Source organism: Ornithorhynchus anatinus, chromosome 15 (genome assembly GCF_004115215.2).
Source record: "Ornithorhynchus anatinus isolate Pmale09 chromosome 15, mOrnAna1.pri.v4, whole genome shotgun sequence".
Classification (NCBI taxonomy): domain Eukaryota; kingdom Metazoa; phylum Chordata; class Mammalia; order Monotremata; family Ornithorhynchidae; genus Ornithorhynchus; species Ornithorhynchus anatinus.
In genome coordinates, this window is record NC_041742.1 from 40108 (window position 1) to 59167 (window position 19060).

At 58.5% G+C, this 19060-nt stretch overlaps 1 protein-coding gene across 1 annotated transcript in view; it reads right to left on the reverse strand.

Annotated features, from left to right (window-relative positions):
• LOC100089249 (dynein heavy chain 9, axonemal-like) overlaps positions 1 to 19060 on the reverse strand; it is an 87747-nt gene that overhangs the window by 25635 nt on the left and 43052 nt on the right. Inside the window, 17 exon segments of the mRNA XM_029079882.1 lie at positions 332 to 536; positions 886 to 1008; positions 2153 to 2388; positions 2679 to 2867; positions 3807 to 3926; positions 5050 to 5475; positions 6914 to 7174; positions 7561 to 7794; positions 7949 to 8110; positions 10676 to 10818; positions 11213 to 11336; positions 11638 to 11800; positions 13864 to 14060; positions 14732 to 14893; positions 16069 to 16308; positions 17236 to 17338; positions 18062 to 18227. Of these exon segments, the coding sequence (XP_028935715.1) occupies positions 332 to 536; positions 886 to 1008; positions 2153 to 2388; positions 2679 to 2867; positions 3807 to 3926; positions 5050 to 5475; positions 6914 to 7174; positions 7561 to 7794; positions 7949 to 8110; positions 10676 to 10818; positions 11213 to 11336; positions 11638 to 11800; positions 13864 to 14060; positions 14732 to 14893; positions 16069 to 16308; positions 17236 to 17338; positions 18062 to 18227 (3254 nt within the window).

The following is a 19060-nucleotide window of genomic DNA, read 5'->3' on the forward strand; positions in this document are numbered from 1 at the left end:
ACAAATACCAACATTATTACTCAGGCTGGTGTGGCCACAGAGCCGGGAAGAAAGCCGGATTTTCACCTCCCTCTGCCAATCCCCTGCTATCCCGTCCGGCCCCTGCCTCAGAGACACCTTTCTTGAGAAATCCAGGGCAGCCTATGGGCAAAGACGAGATGCCCCTTCTCTATCAGAGAGTCCCCAAAAGCAAGAGATGATGGCCCCCTGCTCTGACAAATCAATCAATTGTATTTACTGGACTAGTGCCGGGTGTTTACTGGACAAGTGCGGGGACCACCCAAGAGACCACTGCACCTGCTCTGGATGCTGAGCTTCCCCAGTGACTTACTTTGAGCTCCTCCAGGTCTGGCCGCTCCAGACTGACCACCGCAGCCAGCAGCTGGTCCTCCAGGCCATCCCTGGTCACAGTGAAGTTGATGAGGGTGGCCTGGGCCTGCAGCTCGGGCTGGTAGTGGGGGTTGGCCAGCTTGGTGTGAAGAATGAGGCGGAACTGGGGATTATACTCGCACTCCTTGTCTCCGATCTTAATGTACCTGCAAGTGGCCAGGGCAAATGAACCAGGCAGGCTCAGAGTTGAGCCCGGGGGCCGGGGCAAGGGTCAGGGAGAGGGGCCCCTCCTTTCTGGACGGCAACAATACTCAGTGGCCAGACCGGAGCCTCGGGAACCAGCTCACCGAGAGCCCATGCTGATGCCTCCGGCCCAAGGATGGGGATTTGGGGATGTTGCCTCCCTCCCCCTCAACTCCCAATACCAGGTTGGAGCGGGTACAAGGGCCCCGACCTCCCCCCGGGAAGCCGAGAAGGCAGGGCGGTGCCGGTTCTTGCTTCCAAATCCTTCCCTCCCCATCATCTGGCCCCTCGGGCCCGGATGCGAGGTTTTACCTTCCTTTCTTAATAGTTTCTCTTCCCAGCAGCGGGGCCAGCACCGGGTCCACCGTCTCCTCCATGTTTTCAATAAGCACCACATCACCAGAGGCCAAGGCTTGCTCTATGGTGTCCAGGTACCTGGGTGTGGGGCCGGGGGTTGGGGTGTCCTGGAGAAGCTATCCGAAGGCCAGCGGCAGCCCGCCCCCCCAGCAGAAGGCACGGAAAGAGAGATCCGATCCTGGCGGGGGGTTTGCCACCTTCTTCTATCCATCCAAATGGCTACCACATTCATTCAAGCACATATCCTACTCCTCCTGGATTACTGCATCAGCCTCCTCACTGATCTCCCTGCCTTCTGTCTCTCCCCACTCCAGGTCATACTTCACTCTGCCGCCCAGAGTACTTTTTTCTACAAAATGTTCAGTCCGTATGTCCCCGCTCCTCAAAAACCTCCAGTGGTTGCCCATCCACCTCCTCATCGAACAGTAACTCCTTACCATCAGCTTTCAAGTGCTAAGATCACCTTGGCCCCTCCTCCCTCACCTCCCTGGTTTCCTCCTACAATCCAGACTGCCCACTTGACTCCTCTAACGCCAACCTATTCACTGTACCTCGATCCCATCTATCCCGCCGCCGACCACTCGCCCATTTCTTGCCTCTAGCCTGGAATGCCCTCCCTCTTCATATCCGACTGACCATTACTCTCCCCACCTTCAAAATATTTATTAAAAGCACATCTCCTCTGAGAGGTCTTGCCCGAATAAGTTCTCATTTCCTCTTCCCCCCTCCCTACTGTGTTGCCTTTGGACCTGCACCCTTTATTCACCCCTTCCTCAGTCCCACAGCACTTATGTACTTACCCGTTATTTATTTATACATATTAACGTCTGTCACCCTGTCAAGACTGTGAGCTCTCTGTGGGCAAGGAACACATCTACCAACTCTGTCATACTGTACTCTCCCAAGAGCTCAGTACAGTATTCCTCACAGTAAGCACTCAAAAAATGTGACCGACTGATCGAGTGAAGTATCAGTGCCAAGACCAATTCCCAGAGCACACGGCTGACCCTGGCTAGTTCTCTGGCACCTCCTGCGATGTGTGCCAGCCGTGCCAATGGAAATACCACTCGGGTGCCAAGAGCAGTGCCCACAGGAAATGGGGCAGGGGTGCAAAGGGGCAAGGCTAGGGGGGAACGATCCGAGAGAAAGGCAGGCAACCATTCAGTGGGACAAGAAGTGGCCCGCCCGCCCGTCCACTCGGAGGGCACCCATCTGCACCTACCCTTTCTGGCCAATCTGCGTCACCCGAAGGGACTCGCCATACTTGTTCTTGATCCACTTGACTCCCTGCAGCTGGGGGTCCACCATGAGCGGCCAGCGCTCACAGCTGGTGAGGATGGTGGCATTCTCCACGGACATGCGGTCCGCCGGGAGACCCTCATTCTGCCACGTGGCGAGGTCGGCCCCGTCGGTTAGCATCTCCAGGGGGTCCAGGGCAGGGCTGATGGGGATCGGGACCTAGAAGAGGGGAGATGTAGGGAGGAGGGGATATGGAGAAAATAGAGGAGGAGTGGAGGGAATGCGGGGTGTGGAATGGCAGGGAGTGGGTGGGGGAATGCGGGGCACAGAAGGAGACACGGCGGATGGGAGAGGTCGCGAGGGACAGGCGGGGATGTGGGGACAAGGGGGAACTCACAACATGCAGAGCAAAGGTGGAACACAGGGCACGCCAGATGGGGGAAAGCACGGCACACAGGACGAAGAGACCGACCAGCTGTCGGCTGACGTCCCCTCGAGTCTGCGCCCACCTGTAGCTGGCTGAGGTATGGCCTCCAGGCACCATCCAGGAGGCTCTGGCGGTATTTCCGGGTGAAGTAGCCCAGGTAGGAGACGAAGGCAGTGACGAGTAAGACGTCACCACACAGGGTGCGCTCCTGCCGCCTGAAGCCTTCCACTGCTTCTGCCCACCGCACGTTCTCTGAGGCCAGCCCTCCGACCTAACGTTCCCAAGAGAGCACGTTGAGTCCCAGGGTTCCCTCACCCCATTCCGTGACCCTATTCGCTTGTCAACCAAGGATACCAACTGCAGAACCCGACCCGACCCAGAGGGAAGTCAGTCCCTGGAGCGGAACTGTCACCCACTGACATCCCCAGGGGATGGCCCCGGCCAGGTAGAGAGCAGGCAAGGGGAAGAAGGTGGGAGGGTGGGTGGGGCGTGGACAGTAAGCAGGGGGATGGCCCCATTCACACTGCTGACCCTGCAGAGCCCCACCTGTGGGCCCAGGCTCACACACTACAGTGTGTGTGTGTGTGTGTGTGTGCGCGTGCACACGCACACAAACATGTGTGTATGTGAAAGAGCTCGTCTTCTTTGACAGAGCCCATCATTTGGGTCTCCTGCAGGGGGGCTGAGAGACAGCCAGGTTAGGAGGATGTGGGGACGGCAGCCACTGGGTGGGCATGACAGCCAGAGCCCCAGGCTGCGGGAAGGAGCTCCAGGGCAGCGAGCGGCAGGTAGAAGACCTACCGGCAGAGAGCTCACACCCAGAGCCTTGCTGGTTTGGGATCATACTGCTCACGTCCCAGCCCAACCCAGCCAAATCCCACAACAGAGGCCCTCTCCAACAACTTACTTCCCTCGCTAGGGAAACACACAGGCATATACACACACACGTGTACTTCGACTTGAACCCCTGGCTGTGCGTTTGTCTGTCTGTAAACATTCCCAGCCAGCTACAAGGTTGCCACACCCCCAGACGCCTCGGATTTACTGCTCAGACACACGCTCTGCCCTACGACATTTCCCGTGCGGCCGCTCGTTCTAACATGCTTGGTGCAGGCGGGGCGGGAGGGGGTGGGTCCCCGGGCTAAGTGCGTTCCGGGTCCCTGACCGGATCCAATCACGGGAGGAAAGGAAGCTCTGGGCAGAGACTCACCAGGCGATTTGCAAGGGCAATGGTGCAGGCAGTTGCCTCCGCTTCTTGCTGACATCGGACTTTCTCCGCCGTGGCCATTTCAAACTTGGCTGTGAGTTTCGCCAGGTTCTCATTCAGAAGCTGTGAGGCAGAGCCGTGGGACAGAGCCATGGAACGGAACTCCATTCATTCAATCGTATTTATTCAGTGCTTACTGTGCGCAGAGTACTAAGATTCAAACTCAAGGGCCCCGGCCGGGGAGAGGTTGGAGACCTACAAAGCTGGGGAAGGGGCAGTGAGGCTGTGTGGGGTGGCAGGGGGATGCCATCCATGTCTCCAACCTGTGCCTGGAGCAAAAGCAGCCACTGGGGTGTAGGTGATTCTAAATCCTGACATTATAGGTCATTAGAGGTCAGTGCTTCCGGCGCGCGGAGTGCCATAGTGACCACCAGGGAGGGGACGGCGCCACGAGAGACGGGCCCGGCCCATGGCCGGCCCTCGGCCCAGATCCCGTCACCGCCCCGACGGGCGCCCCCGGGCACGGTGGCCTCCGGGCCCGTGCCTCAGTACCCTCCTCCGTACGACGGGGACCCGACCGTCTGGCCCCGCTCCGGCCCGGCCCTCGGGACGGGGCTCGGCGGAGAGGAGGCGTCCGACAGGTGGGCCACGCTCATCTGTCTTCTTGGCTCCGGATAGCCAACCTTCTTCTTCTCAACGGCTCCCCGCGGAACCATTCTATTATCGTTATTATGATCATTATTAGCTGCTAACACTCTTATCATTATCATTAGCTCCACACGTGTTAATACTATTAGTATTGTTTTTGTCCGTCCGTCTCCCCCGATTAGACTGCAAGCCCGTCAATGGGCAGGGACAGTATCTGTTGCCGATTTGTACATTCCAAGCGCTGAGTACAGTGCTCTGCACGTAGGAAGCACTCAATAAATACTATTGAATGAATGCATGAATTACCACCCCTTCAAACCCGGCACCAAACCTCAGGCCTGGAGAACAGCACTGAACCAACCCAGGGCTACTCCAGGACCCCAAACACTTTTTCTCCCACTGTGCAAGTGCACACGTGTGTGTGCGTGCGTGTGTGCACGCACACACACGCACTGGGTGTGGGGTAGGAGCACATGTGTGTCAGGAGTGGGGAGCGTGGGTGGTTGCACCGGGGCACACGTGCGTCGGGCAGGAAGAGGCTCTCCGCGACTCTGGGTCCGGGGAGGTTGCGGCCAGCTGGAGGGCCCCGGTCACCTACCGCGACCCGGCCTTTAATGGCGTCGAGCTTCTCCTGGGCCGCGGCCAGGTCGAGGTTGGCTCTGCTCAGTGCCTGGCGCTTGGGCTCCACGTCACAGAAGACCTCGTGGAAGCGCACGATGTTCACCACCCAGGAGCACAGGCCAGCCGCCGCCGAGGACTTGGACCTGACGAAATCGGGGTTGAACTCCGGGTCGCGCAGGTACGGCTGGATGGCTCGGAGGCAGTTCTCGTGGATGTTCTCCTTGTCGAAGCCGGTCAACGAATCCAGGAAGCCATCCACCCGGGCCATGGCCACCTTGGCGGCCTTCCAGCTGCGGTCTCGCGGCACCTTCCCTCCCGGAGCCAACAGCACCATCACGGCCGCGGTGACGTTGCTGACGACCAGAGGAGGGGTGCCGAAGGACTTGAGCTCTGTCAGGTTGTTCTGAAAGAGGAGGTGCGGGCGTCGGCAGAAGCGGCCCGCCCTCGACCCACCGTAGCCAGCCCCAGGGATCCCGGTTGGTGGGCGACGGGCCCAACGCTCAGCTACACGGACTCCCGGAACGGGAGCGGCGTGGCACCCGAGTGGCTGCGGCGTGTCCAGGTGGTAAACCCTCCGGTGGCTGAACGGCACCCAGCCCCTAATTAAGACTCTCCTGGGCAAAATGGATACGGCACAGGTCCGGGAGTCGGGAGGACTTGGGTTCTAATCCCGACTCCACCGCTTGTCTGCTGCGTGACCTCGGGCAAGTCACTTAACTGCTCTGGGCCTCAGTTAACTAAGCTGTCAAATGAGGATTAAAATGTGGGATTAAAAATGGGGATTTTAATGCCACTCATTAAAAATCTGCAAAATGGGGATTAAAAAGTCCCTGTGTCCAACCTGTTTAACTTGTATAATAATAATAATAATGTTGGTATTTGTTATGCGCTTACTATGTGCAGAGCACCTTTCTGGGGTAGATACAGGGTAATCAGGTTGTCCCACATGAGGCTCACAGTCTTAATCCCCATTTTACAGATGAGGTAACTGAGGCACAAAGAAGTTAAGTGACTTGCCCACAGTCACACAGCTGACAGGTGGCAGAGCCAGGATTCAAACCCTTGACCTCTGGCTCCCAAGCCCGTGCTTGGCCTACAGTGAGCAGTTAAAAAGTACCATAATAATACTAACTGAATAATAATAATAATAATAATAATAATAAACATCCAGCCCTCAGGATCCCAGGGTGGTCACTGGAATCGCGTCCTTCAGACTTCCCAGAGGAAAGATGTGCAGAGAGTAGCCCGCCTTCCTTCCCGATGGCATATTCTATCCTGGGAGATGTCACCACTCCCAGAAGTATTGGAAATAACCTAAGAAAGGGGACGCGTGGGCAGGCAGGAAGGTTCTCCCCAGCTACCTCCTGCCTCAGTTCTCTGCCCAGAGTGACCCTCTTGCCTGGGATGGAACAGGCCTGGGTGAGCTTTGGCCGGGTATCAGCAGGAGACCAGGGGAAAACACCTGCTGCAGGTGTGGATCGGAGGGATTCCCTGATGGCAACTCCAGTTAACGCCTGGCCAAAGACTTTAGGCCCGGTCCCCTCACCCCTGGCAGCACCATGGGGGGGTCCCGATGGAGGCACCCATCGCCGTCACCACCCCCACCACCCAGCTCGCCACTCTCCACTTCACCACCGCCTTGACCACCGCCCACATCGGCACGCCAGGACCACCGCCAACACCATCATCACACCATCGCTGTCTTGACACACACTGCCGGGCAAACTGCCACCGTGGCCGCCCCGGGGGGGCAGGAAATCTACCATCCTATCACAGATGTTAAGCACTTAGTACAATGCTCAGAACACAGTAAGCGCTCAGTCGATACCATCGCTCAATACCTTGTTGAGGGTGTGGAGCGCCGCCTGGGCAGCAGCGAGGGCCGGCTCGGCCCTGGCCAGGTCTTCCTCGCAGTCCACCTGCTTCTGCCGGACTTCCCGGGCGATGAGGGCCACCTTCTGCTCCTCTCCGTCGGCCACGGCCTTCTCCCGGCTCACCTTTTCCGTTTCTACGCCCACCACCTGGATCAGCTTGTCGGCGTCCTCGTTCTTCTGCCTCAGCTCCACCTCCTGGGCCGCCAGCTTGGCCTTCAGGTCACTCACCTGTGGTGTGAGAAACAGGTGAGCGGGGGCACCTCCCCGGCTGGAATGAAAAAACCCCGGCCGCCGGAAACCGCAGCGCTTCGCCCGATCCCCGCCGCCGCCCGCCACCAACGCCCCCTACGACCCCCAGCATCCGGCCGACTTCTGGGCCGCCGCCCCAGCCCCAGTGCCCAACCGAGACCCAAGGTCATGACCGCCCCCAAAAGGACACAGGCGCCCGAGACGACGCTTCCACGGATGGCGGTGCCCCCAACAAAACCCCTGCGGCTTCCAACACTGCATGCAGTGGGCCACGCGGGTGGAGGGAGAGGCTGCCCCGGCCCCGCCTCCCCACGCAGCCCCTCCCCACCGACTGCCCCACAGTGGAGGCCCCGGTCCGGGACGACCTGGGCGGAGGTGCTGTGCAGCTTCTGCAGCCCGTTCTCCAGCCTCTCCATCTTGGAGGTCAGCTCCCGCCCGTTCTTGCGCAGGAGGTTCCGGTAGAGGCGGATCTGCTCCAGGAAGGACTTGGGGGTGGTATAGTTGTAGCGTCGCTCACCGCTCCGGTAGGACTGCGACATCGCGTTGACGCTCGTGTGCACGAATGCCATGAACTTGCTGATCGACTCCTTTGCCGAGGCCTGCAACGAGAGAGGTGCCAGAAGTCTACCCCCGAGGGGAAGCCTGGGACACTCGGGGCCCGACCCCGGAAGGATGTGGCCTCCTCGCTCCCTCCGCCTCGAGGAGGCCCTCACTCGGCCCGGCCCTCCGACCCCCCACCGGTCGCCCCCGCACCTCGATGCCCTCCGTGTCCCGCAGGAAGCGCAGGCTGACCGACTCCAGGGCCGCCCGCGGCCACTCGTGAAACCAGTCGATGGCCGTGCAGTTCACGATGGCCGGGAATCTTCTGCCGCAAACTCTCAGCTGGGTCCCCACTGGGGAGAAGCAGAGCACCACCTGCAGAGGGCGAGAGCGCTGCGGCACAGGGGGAGGGGCTGGGTGGCCGGCGGGGCCTTAGAACTGGGTCCGCGAGGCCCCACGGCGGAGTTCGAGAGGCCACAGCATGAGGTTGGAGTGAGGGGATCTGAATTCCAGTCCAAGGTACTCCCTGGTCTGCTGTGGGACTTTGCACAAATCCGTGGACCTCTCGGGGCCTCAGTCTCCCCATCTGTAAAATGGGGATAGGCTAGGCTCAAATGAGCAAAGGAGGAATGCAAGGGCAGCGCAGAGGCAGGGTAAAGTGATGGAGAGAGGGGATAGAGATGGGAGAATTGCAAGTCCTACCCCTAACTTTCTCATCACAGTAGACAACACCACCATCCTCCCCATCTCACACACCCTCAACCCTTGCGTTATCCCCAACTCACATCTCTCATTCAACCGGCACAGTAAATCTGTCGCCAAATCCTGTCGATACTATCTTAACAACATCTCGAGAATCAGCCTCTCCCTCACCAACCAAACTGCAATCACACTAATCCAAGCTATCATATCCTGCCTCAACCACTTTATCAGTCTCCTTGCTGAACTCCTCGCCTCCTGTCTCTCCCCTCTCCGGTCCTTCACTCTGCTGTCCAGATCATTTTCCTAAAAGGCTCAGTCCTCATCTCCACACTCCTCAAAAATCTCCAACGGCCGCCCATCCCCTCTGCCAAAAACAGAAATTCCTCATCACCGGCTTTAAGACAATCTCCCGATAAGGCCCCCTCCAATCTTACCTTGCTGCTTTCCCACCTCAAGCCAACCTCTACACTTGGTTCCTCGAACTCCAACCTACTCACTCCGCCTCAATCTCACCTATCTTGTTGTCAACCCTCTGACCACATCCACCCTTCGGCCTGGAACTCCCTCTCCGCTCAGATCCAACAGACCTCGTGTCTCCCCATCATCCAGGCCACATCTCTCCACTCTTTGAGAACCTCCAGCGATTGCCCATCCAACTCTGCTTCAAAAAGAAACTCCTTACCACAAACTTTAAAACACTCAATCAGCTTGCTCCCTCCTCCCTTACCTCCCTGATTTCCTAGTAGAGCGCTGCCCTCACACTTTGCTCCTCTAATGGCAACACACTCACTGTACCTCAATCTCGTCTATCTCGCTACCAACCTGTCGCCCACGTCCTGCTTCTGGCCTAGAACTCCCTGCCTCTTCATAAATGACAGAGGATCACTCTCCCCACTTTCAAAGCCTTATTAAAAGCACACCTCCTCTGAGAGTCCTTCCCTAAGCCCTCGTTTCCTCTTCTCCAACTCTCTTCTGTGTCTCCCTTGCACTTGGATTTGAACCCCTCCTTCCACCCCACAGCGCTTAGTTTATTTATATTAATGTCATTCTCCCCGCGTCTACCAACTCTTATATTCTACTCTCCTACGTGCGTAGCATGGTGTAGTGCCCCCAATAAGTGCTCAATAGATACAGGTGATTGACTGACTGACTGATCCCCACCGTCAAAACCCTACTAAAATCACAGCCCTTCCAAGAGGCTTTCCCTTACTGAGCCTTCATTTCTCCTACCTGCCCTCTTTTCTGCATCCCCTCTGCACTTGGATCTCGAGCCTTTGAGTTCCTGATATTCACCCCACTCTCAGCCCACAGCACTTGTGTACATATCCTTATACTTTCCCATTCCTCTGTATGTCACCTATTTTAGTGCTCTGTCTGGGCAAGGAACATTTCTGTCAATTCTACTATATTGTTCTTTCCTAAGCGCCTAGTATGGTGCTCGGCACACAGTAGGCAGTCAGTAAACACCACTGATTTATTTAGGAGGAGGGATGATGAAGAGAATAGGGGTCTTTTGGGGACGCCAGAAAAGGGAGGGCTGGGAGAGCTGAGAGTAGGTGAGGTCCAAAGGGGAGCAAAAGTGGGGAAAAGACAGAGGTCAGAAAAAGGGCAAAGAGGAGGCAGCTGGACAGACGTTAAGAGCCGGAGACTGTCTCCCGACAGACAGGTGGTCTTCCAGGTCCACTCCTCATGGCTTCTCCCAGAAGCCGGTGCCGAGGAGGGGCCTCACCACACTCAGTCCCCACCCCTTCTCAGTCCAGGAACAGACAGGCCACCCCAACACCTTCCCCTCACCTCCATTCCCATCGGACGCCATGCGGACCATGAGGACCCACTGGGGAGGAGCCAGACCATGTATCCCAGAATTCCGGTACCTGCTCTGCCACCGCCTCCACCCATCCCCCACCCCCGTGGGGGGTTCCGGGTACTTCGTTGTACTGCACACCTCAGAAGAAAGCCTGGCGAGACCGGCCAGTATCTTACCTAAAACTTAGCAAGGCCCCACACCCCGCCACAGTTCTCAAAGTGGGAGGCAAGGATCCTGGGACCTAATTCTGGTTCTTCTCACTCCCCCGAGATTGCAGGCCCAGGGGCAAAAGAGTCCAGATGTTCAACTCCCTCGCCAGGTGCCCAGCTCAGGGTCGGCTCCTGCCGCCGACAGGTCCGCCCCTGCCCCTCTGTGACTCGAGTGGCCGGGGCAGGCCGACAAGGTGGGAGAAATGGGCGCCAAGCCTCTACCTTCAACTGCCTCCTGATGCGGTCGATGAAGAATTCCCAGCAGGCCTCACGGCTCTCCCCCAGACCGTGGTTCCTGGCTTCGGTTCTCACACCGACGATGATGTTCTCGACCTCTTCGTCGGAGAAGAGGTCTGGAATTTCACCTAGGAGACAGCGGAGCCCATGTCACTCCTAGGCAGCCTTCCCCTGGCAACTCTGCCGTACAGGGGCCAGACACAGGGGAGGCTCAGCTGACCTGGAGCCTCTGTCCCTGCCACCCATCATCTCCCACAGATGTGAATGCAAGAGCTATGTGGCAGGGCCTAAGGGGAGGACAAGAGGACAAGGCCAAGGAGAGACCGGGATGGGAGGGTCAGAGGGAGGGTAGCCCACACTACAGTACTGAATGAGTAGCCTGGCTGGGGCCCGATCCCTGCCGGGGCCCCCGTCTCCGCTTGGTCACCACGATGGAGTCCGGCTTTGAACCCCACCAGCGGATCCTGCCACCGGCGTTCCCGAAAGCGGTGAGGAGGATGGGAGGTGTGGCCAGACTCTTACCGGTTGCCAAGAGATCATTGACCAGAACCAAGAAGCGCTCATCGGCCACCTGCGTATCGGTCATGAGGAACATGACGCCGGTGTTCTTCACTCCAGCCTTGAGGCACTGGCTCGACAGATCCGCCTGAAATGTCATAAGGGTCAGATGGCACCAGAGTCCTGAGGGGCAGCGGCCAGGACGGAGCTGACCGGGTCTACCCGAGGGATCGGGCAGCATCAGGGCGCTGAGAGGCAGCAGCCAGGATGGAAGTGACCGGGTCACCGTCTGTGTCCACCCGAGGGGTCAGGCGACACCAGGGCCCAGGGCCGGACGGCGATGCGTCCGAACAGCCGAGCTTAGTCCCAGAAGCACCGGGATTCCCACCCGACTCTCCCAGCCAGGGATCCCGGACGAGGGAGCATTAGTTCCCTTGGGCTCCTCTCACCTTGAGGTCGGGAATGCCGTAGCCTCTCCGCAGGGTGATCTGGAATACCTCCAAGGAGCTGATGAACGCGGCCAGCCTGCTGAGACTCTGTTTCCCGCTGCCCCCGACTCCGACCAGCAGGGCGTGGCCCCGCGGCGACTCCAGGATGCGGTTGATCCGGCATCTAGAGGGCCAGGCGTGGTGGACGGTCACCCCGGTCCCCTGTTACCTCCGGGCCAGAGTGCGTCCCGCAGCCCCCTGGGCTGTCCCTGAGGCGGAGGGTGGGACAGCTGCAAGGAAACTGAACCACTGAGCCACCGGCCTGGCACCCCACGACCGACTGGGGTTCACCGGGCATGCGAGGAGGGAGGCAGGACACACACATGGAGGGGGAGAAAGAGATGAGCCCACATGCGTGTACACACAGAAACACACACACACTCATACGTGAGGGAACACAATCTCCCCCAGGAGACAAACCCCTCTTGAAAGGTCTCGGAATGAAGGGACCATGCCAGACACACACCCTCTGCACCGGCCACTGGACTCTCGATCAAACGAGTACTCCATGGCATTGATCAAGCACCTGCTGGGCTCAAGGCCTGCACTGAGTGCTTGGGAGCATCCAGTTGAGGTGCAAGACACGAGCTGCACCCAGGACCGCAACCCTGTATGGCGAGGTGCGAGCCTGGCCTCGGAGTGGGGACAAGTGGGTGCGAAGCGATGATCTCAAGCATCAGCTGGAAGTGCGGCAGTTCTGCTGGCGCCGGCCCGCTCATGTTGGCGATGAGCAAGTCTGAGGGAGGAGACTGCCTGCCTGCCTCCCTCCCACCAGCTCATCTTCCCTCCGCAGAGAATATCCCTGGGCGATGGATGTGGCCCGAGAAGAGGTGCCCATGTGCTGTGCCTGCCAGCCCCAGAAACCGGGTCCCCTGATCCCCTGGCATTCTGGAATGGCCGCAATGGGAATAGCCGTTCTCCTCTCCAGGAATGAGCCTTTATACAGGTGGGGATGCCAGGAAGTCATTGAGAAAGCAGGGCCAGGCCCTGGATGGGTCACATGCATCAGCACAGCACAGAGGACCGAGTGGGCTGTCCGGTACACTAAGGTCTTTTTGGCCACATGCACCCAAATGGACAGGACTTTTACCCTCAGATGATGTCATCTTCAGAAATGAATAATTGTGTGTGTGGGAGGGGGGTGGATGGTGTAAAAACAAGGGTATTTGTTAAGCGCTTATTACGTATCAAGCACTGTACTAAGCACTGGGGTAAATATAAGATAATCATACTAGTCATAATCCATATCCCACATGGGATTCACAGCATCAATCCCCATTTTACAGATGAGCAACTGAGGCACAGAGAAGTCAAGTGACTTGCCCAAGATCACACATGTGATTAGACTGTAAGCCCGTCAATTAGACTGTAAGCCCGTCAAAGGGCAGGGAACTGTCTCAATCTGTTACCGATTTGTAAATTCCAAGCGCTTAAAAGAGTGCTCTGCACATAGTAAGCGCTCAATAAATACTATTGAATGAATGAATGTGGCAGAGAAGGATCAGAACTCAGGTCCTTCTGACTCCCAGGCCCGGACTCTATCCACTTTGCCACGCTACTTCTCCTAGCGGCGTGTGAGGGTCAGTGTGGGAAGGGAGGTGTATGAGGGTGCTCTTGGGCACCTGTGAAGCCACCAGGCACAAACGGGCCTCTGGTGGCCACTTGCAAGAGCTATCGATTCCCTGAGGGAGCTGGAGTTTCAGCTTCCTGCCGACGTGAGTAGGACGGTGACCGTGGCACCACTAGCCAGGAGGCCCCGCAGCCAGGCCCCGAGCAGACCCCGCAGACACTTGCCCCAAGCCAAACCACTTATCTCTGACTGGGGTGCCGAAAGCTGGGGCACAACTGCCTTCCACCTATCCTCCACGCAGCCCTGACCACACAGCGACTACAGGCCGCTGGCACCGACCGGTGAGAGCCCCGTTCTGACCGGCGGAAGCCCTGGGACAGCAGGGCAGAAACGCTGGCTGCAGCCGGTCGGGAAGCCGAGGGACAGGGCCGAGGCAGCCCCACACCACCCCAGCCTCCTGACCCCCCTCGGGGGCTCGTACGGGCGGCGTGCGGCGGGCGCCCTCGCCTCACGACTGCATACGCCTGCCCGGCCCATGGGCCTGCTGAGTCGGGGCCCACCGGCCCGGGGCCAGGAGGAAAGCAGGGTTTTCAGAGCGACCGAGGGCACGGACTCACACGTGGCACAAGGCATCCTCAAAGAGGACCAGGTCCATGGCTGCGTTGACCTCATTGTGACTCTGCAGGGCCTCCGTGAGGGTCTGGGTCAGTCGTTCCCACGTCGGCACTGGCATGTACTTGGGCTCCCCCGTCCCATCGGCGAAGTGGCAGAACACGTTCAGATTGCGGGCCTGTGCCAGGGTCTCGTCGACGCCCTGGTGGGACACACGGGACCCTCGTCCTCGGGCACGACTGAGCGGAAAGGCCCGTGCCAGGGCCTGGATTGAGATGCCCGAGGACTGGGGAGGGGGACCCCGCCCCAAGTGGCAGGAGGAGCCAGAAGAACAGCCTTCAGTAGGCCGCCTCCCTCCTTCCCTTCCTCTACTCCCAGGTCTGATCCTAGGCAGTCCACCCTGGAGGGAACGGTGATCAGTGCTTTGATCTCAGAATCCCCCAGCCAAGGGAGGCAGTCACGCCTCTGTCGCTCAGGCTCCCGACACCTGTCTTACTTACCGAATGCTCAGGGGAGTGGGGAAGGGGGGATGGAGGAGACAACTATCCGCCTCACTTGCGGCCGACTGTAGTGCCCTCAGCACTTCGGCGGTAGGAAAGAATCAGAAGGGCAGAGAGTAGGCACAGGAGGGGTCTACATACACCTCCTGAGCTGGAACAGGGCCAGGGTTGAGGTTGGGCCTGGAGTGGTGCCAGAGCTGAGGCAGGGCCAGGGCTGAGGGTGGGCTTGAGGTGGGGCTGAGGCAGGGGCCGGGGCCGGAGGGGGCACCACCGGCAGACTCTAGAGCTGTGTCAACAGTTCCCGTGTTGGAGCCAGATCATACACAAGCCCACACGCCCCCACAAACAAGGGCATACCCGTGGCAAAACTCACATCATAAAACTTCTTCACTGCTTCCACCTGGATTTTGTCAAACAGGCAAATGTCCTCTTCTTCCACCATCTTATCCCGATAAACCCTGTTGGATTCGTGCAGATAGAGCCTCACCAGGTCCTGGGGGGACGTGACGCAGTCGACCGTGGAGAAGAGAATGCCCTGCACAGACGGACAGAGGACGGCACGGCTGTCCCGATGCTGGACGGGCATCGCCAACAGCCAGGGAGTTGGGGGAAGTGACGTCGAGAGGACGGAGGTCACACCGAGGACAGCCCCGACAGAACTCCCACAGGTCGGGGGACCGGGGAAGAGGGCGAGCGTTGGGAGAACGGCGGTGGGGCAATGGCAACGATCAAGTCACCTTTGACAGCTAAACTCAAGGGCTAGTGGCCGGTCTTTGGGGCCTCCTCCACCATCCCAGCCCTCCTGCCCATCAACTTTCACGGCATCCAGGGCAAGAGGTGTCAGAGGTGACACTTGGGACCCGGGCACAGAGAGTTGGGGGTGGAGAAGCAGGAGAAGCTCCCCAGAAAGTGAAAGGAGAGGGAAGAGTCCACTAAGCTACAAATATCCAGAAGGGCAGGGACTGTGCCTTTCACTGCCCTTGGTCTCTTCTGAGCACTCTGCACCCAATAGGCACTCAATAAACTCTACTGACAGTGGCCCAGAACTGGGTTCTGAGGGAACAGAATACAGGAAGAAGATAAACCAGCACTGGACATGGAGAAGGAGCGGTCAGAGGTTTAGGGTGAGAACCAGGAGGGAGTGGGTCCGGTTAAACCAAGGCCAGAGAGGACAGGCATTCACATCTAAGGCAGCGAGTGCCCAAGTAGGAAGAAGGCAGTGAAGAGACCCACTGGGTTTCACCAGAAGAGGCTGCAGAGGAAGTGGAGGGTGAAGTCCAGAGAGAGAGCCAGAAAGAGGATTGGGAAGGCGGGGGGATTTCTACGGACTTGAGAGATTTGGACGAGGAGAGAGGGCAGAGGCTGGAGGTGCAACAAGGTCAAGGTCAGCAGGAAACTTGGGTGCAGCTCAAAGTGGAAGGGAAGAAACCAGAGGAGGAGAGCTGAGGACAGCAGGGATGTCTTCACAAGACATCTTTCAGGGGTTGAACCCTGCAGTCCTATTCAGCAGTGGCCTGGAAGCTCGGCAAAGGTGCCACCCCACCCCACTCCCAGGGGAAAGGGGAGGGAGGCAGGAAGATGTCCCAGAAAGTTAGCCAGTGGGCCTGGCACACAGCCCACCACGGGCATTCCTTCCCACCGCCCCACCGGGCCACCCGCCAGGCAACCCATGTGCCCCGGCTTGGTCCACCAGTGCCCGGTCTCACTCACCTGGAACACGCGGGAGAAGTCCCGCAGGTTAAACACGTAGTGGAATTTGACCGCCGTGGGCAGGAAGGTAGCAGCGACCCTGTGGTGGAGGGCCAGGGCCACGCTGGTCAACTGGGGGGCGGACTGGAGCACGGCCGGCGGGAAGGCCCCAAGAAGAAGGTGCTGGGTCAGGATGGAACTGTAGATGGCGGCCAGGGCATCCGCCCCCGGGAACGACAGGGCAAACACGCTGAAGTGCCGCTGAGGGAGAGTGGGGATAAGTGTTGGGGTTGTGTCTCGGCCATGGGCATCACTGCACGACTCCAGGTCACCGAGGCCAGGGCTGAGCCCAGCCCAGGGCATAGCAGCACAGTTAGTGGGGAGGTCCAAGGTGCGGGGCCGGAAGGGCGGGGGTTAAAGCGGAGCAGGCTTGAGCCTGCCTACTCAGGGGGATAAACTGAGGCAGGCCCAGTCCACTTGCCCAGAGGCACGGTGCTCCCCAAAACCAAGGCCCAAGACCCTGCCGGGGCTGAACCCGGAACTGCCTGCCATCCGTGGTGGAGAGAGTCACGCAACCTCTGTCCCTCGCTCCTGCATGAATCCAGAAAGAACCTTCTTTCCCCAGAAAGGGAGATAATGAGAACAAGAGCTGCTGCCCAAGCTCCATCCTCCTGGAGACATAGGATTATGGGCCATCCTGGCCTGTGTAACAACTGGACAGTCGTCCACTCACCGCACATCTGCACCCCAGACACGGGCCGGGGCAGTATACCTCAAGGGACAGGGGCATGGGCTAGGCCCAAAGTGGGCCAAAGAGTCACCCCCTCACCCTTTCGATTCCCCAAGTGCCAGAGCCTCTAAGCCCAGGAAAGGCACCACCTCTCCACACCCGCTTCTGGGCTTCCCCGTCCAGTGACCCAGTGACCATGGGGCCAAGGGAGCCCCTCCCCTCCTGAGAGAACTCAGAGTCCTGTGAGAGCCAGCAATACGGATCACTGGTGCTAGGACTGAAGGCTGGACCGGGGGATCTTAGCCTGCTCTCCGCCATCCCAACCTCATAGACAGGCCTCAGGCTCAGTCCGGCCCAGTTCTCAGCCAACCTCAATTCCGGAAATTGGGATTCTGAGCCTGGGATCCTACCCATCCCACCCCTCCATCCACTGCAGCCTCCCGCGGGGCGCAGTGCACCTGCAGGCGGGGGTTGATGGTGAAGCTGCCGGCCGTGGGGTTCATACAGGACACAAACTGCACGTTCGAGATCTCTCTGAGGGTCAGCTTGCTCCTGTCGTACCTGCAAGGGATCAAAGAGGGCCTGGGAGCCATGAGGGGTCTGGAGGGGCCTGACCACTCCTCTCCCCATCTTCAAAGCCTTTCTACGGACTTTCTACGGACTTGACTTTGGTCCTTTTTTGACTTTGAGAGACTTTCAAGTCCATCTCCTCCAGGAGGTTTTCCCTGATTACATCTTCATCTCCCCACCCTATTTCCCCACCCTGCTGCCACTTCAGCACTTTTGCGCCAACTAAGCACTTGAATTAGCCGGTTCCTTCCCACCCTCCCAGTAGCACTTAAATCCATAGGTTTAAGCTCTGGTGCTCCCCCACCCCAAATTTATTTTAGTGTCCATCTCCCCCACTAGACTGTGAGATACTGGAGGGTAGGGAGTTTGTCGTTTTCCTCTAGTGTACTCTACCAAAGGCTCCACCCACAGTGAACGCACAGTAAATATTATGAATAGATTGATCAATTGAGCAGCCCCTCGTGACCCTGGCAGCGGCGCCCAGGGTGCCGGGGCCCGAGGATATCCAGGTATTCCACCTGTCGATCCATCAGTGGTATTTACTGTGCAGGCAAAGTCCCATACTGAGCACATGGAAGAGTCCAATAGAGTAAGTAATCAAAATCCTGGCCCTCCAGAAACTGAATCCAGATGAGACCGGTCGGCGGGAGAAGGAAAGGGGGATCTGTATCCGAGGAGCGGTCCTGAGATTGGGGCATACGGGGCTGGACAAACCAGTGGCCGTAATCCAGGTGCTGCCTGAGGAGGGTGTGAGGCTGCACTGTCCCGTACGCGTCCACTTCGGGCATGTTCAGGTCATCGATGAAGTAGATGAGCTTCTTGGTGCCTGGGGGGCCATAGTTCCGTCCAGCCTTCTTGTCCAGAGGTTTCTCCAGGACAGCTGGGGATTGAACGACAGGCCAGAGGAGACCCTCAGACACAGATGAAATAACATAAATACCTTTTGCCCGACCCACCAAGGGGCTGAAGGGGCAATGGACGGCCCCCAACCACCATCGCGAGGCTTAATGGAAAGAGGCCGGGCTTGGGAGTCAGAGGTCGTGGGTTCTAATCCCGGCTCTGCCACTTGTCAGATGTGTGACTTGGGGCGTGTCATTTTAATTCTCTGTGCCTCCATTACCGCATCTGCAAAATGGGGATTAAGACCGTGAGCCCCACGAGGAACAACCTGATAACCTTCTATCTACCCTGGCACTTAGAACACTGCTTGGCACATAGTAAGCCCTTAATAAATACCATTATTATTATTATTATCATTATCCAGGAATCAAAGGGCTTGGGGCGGCAGCTGCTGTTGCTGCTATCTGCTTCCCTGGACCCATCTGCCTGGAAAAAGGTACCACAGAGGAAGCACCGGGTGTTACAGCGCTGACCACAGTTCAGGGAAACATCAGAGGTGGTAGCTCCAAGCATGGCCGGCCGCTCTCGGCACGGCAACCCCACGCATGGCAATCCCAAGCCCGGCAACCTCAGGCACGGCAACACTGGCCAAGGAAACACTGGAGGTGTTAGCTCCAGGCACAGAGCACTGGCCAAGGCAGCACAGGCCAAGGTTAGCCCCGTTCGGTTCTCTGCCCCATTTGGGGGTGGGAGAGGAAAGGACCGCCAGGCCCTTGCCCCAGCCCCGAGGAGAAGACCCGAAGAGCAGTAAGGTAGCCCTGACCAGTTCCATTGGCAGCCGGACCCTCCGAGGTGACGTGGGGATCCGGTGGC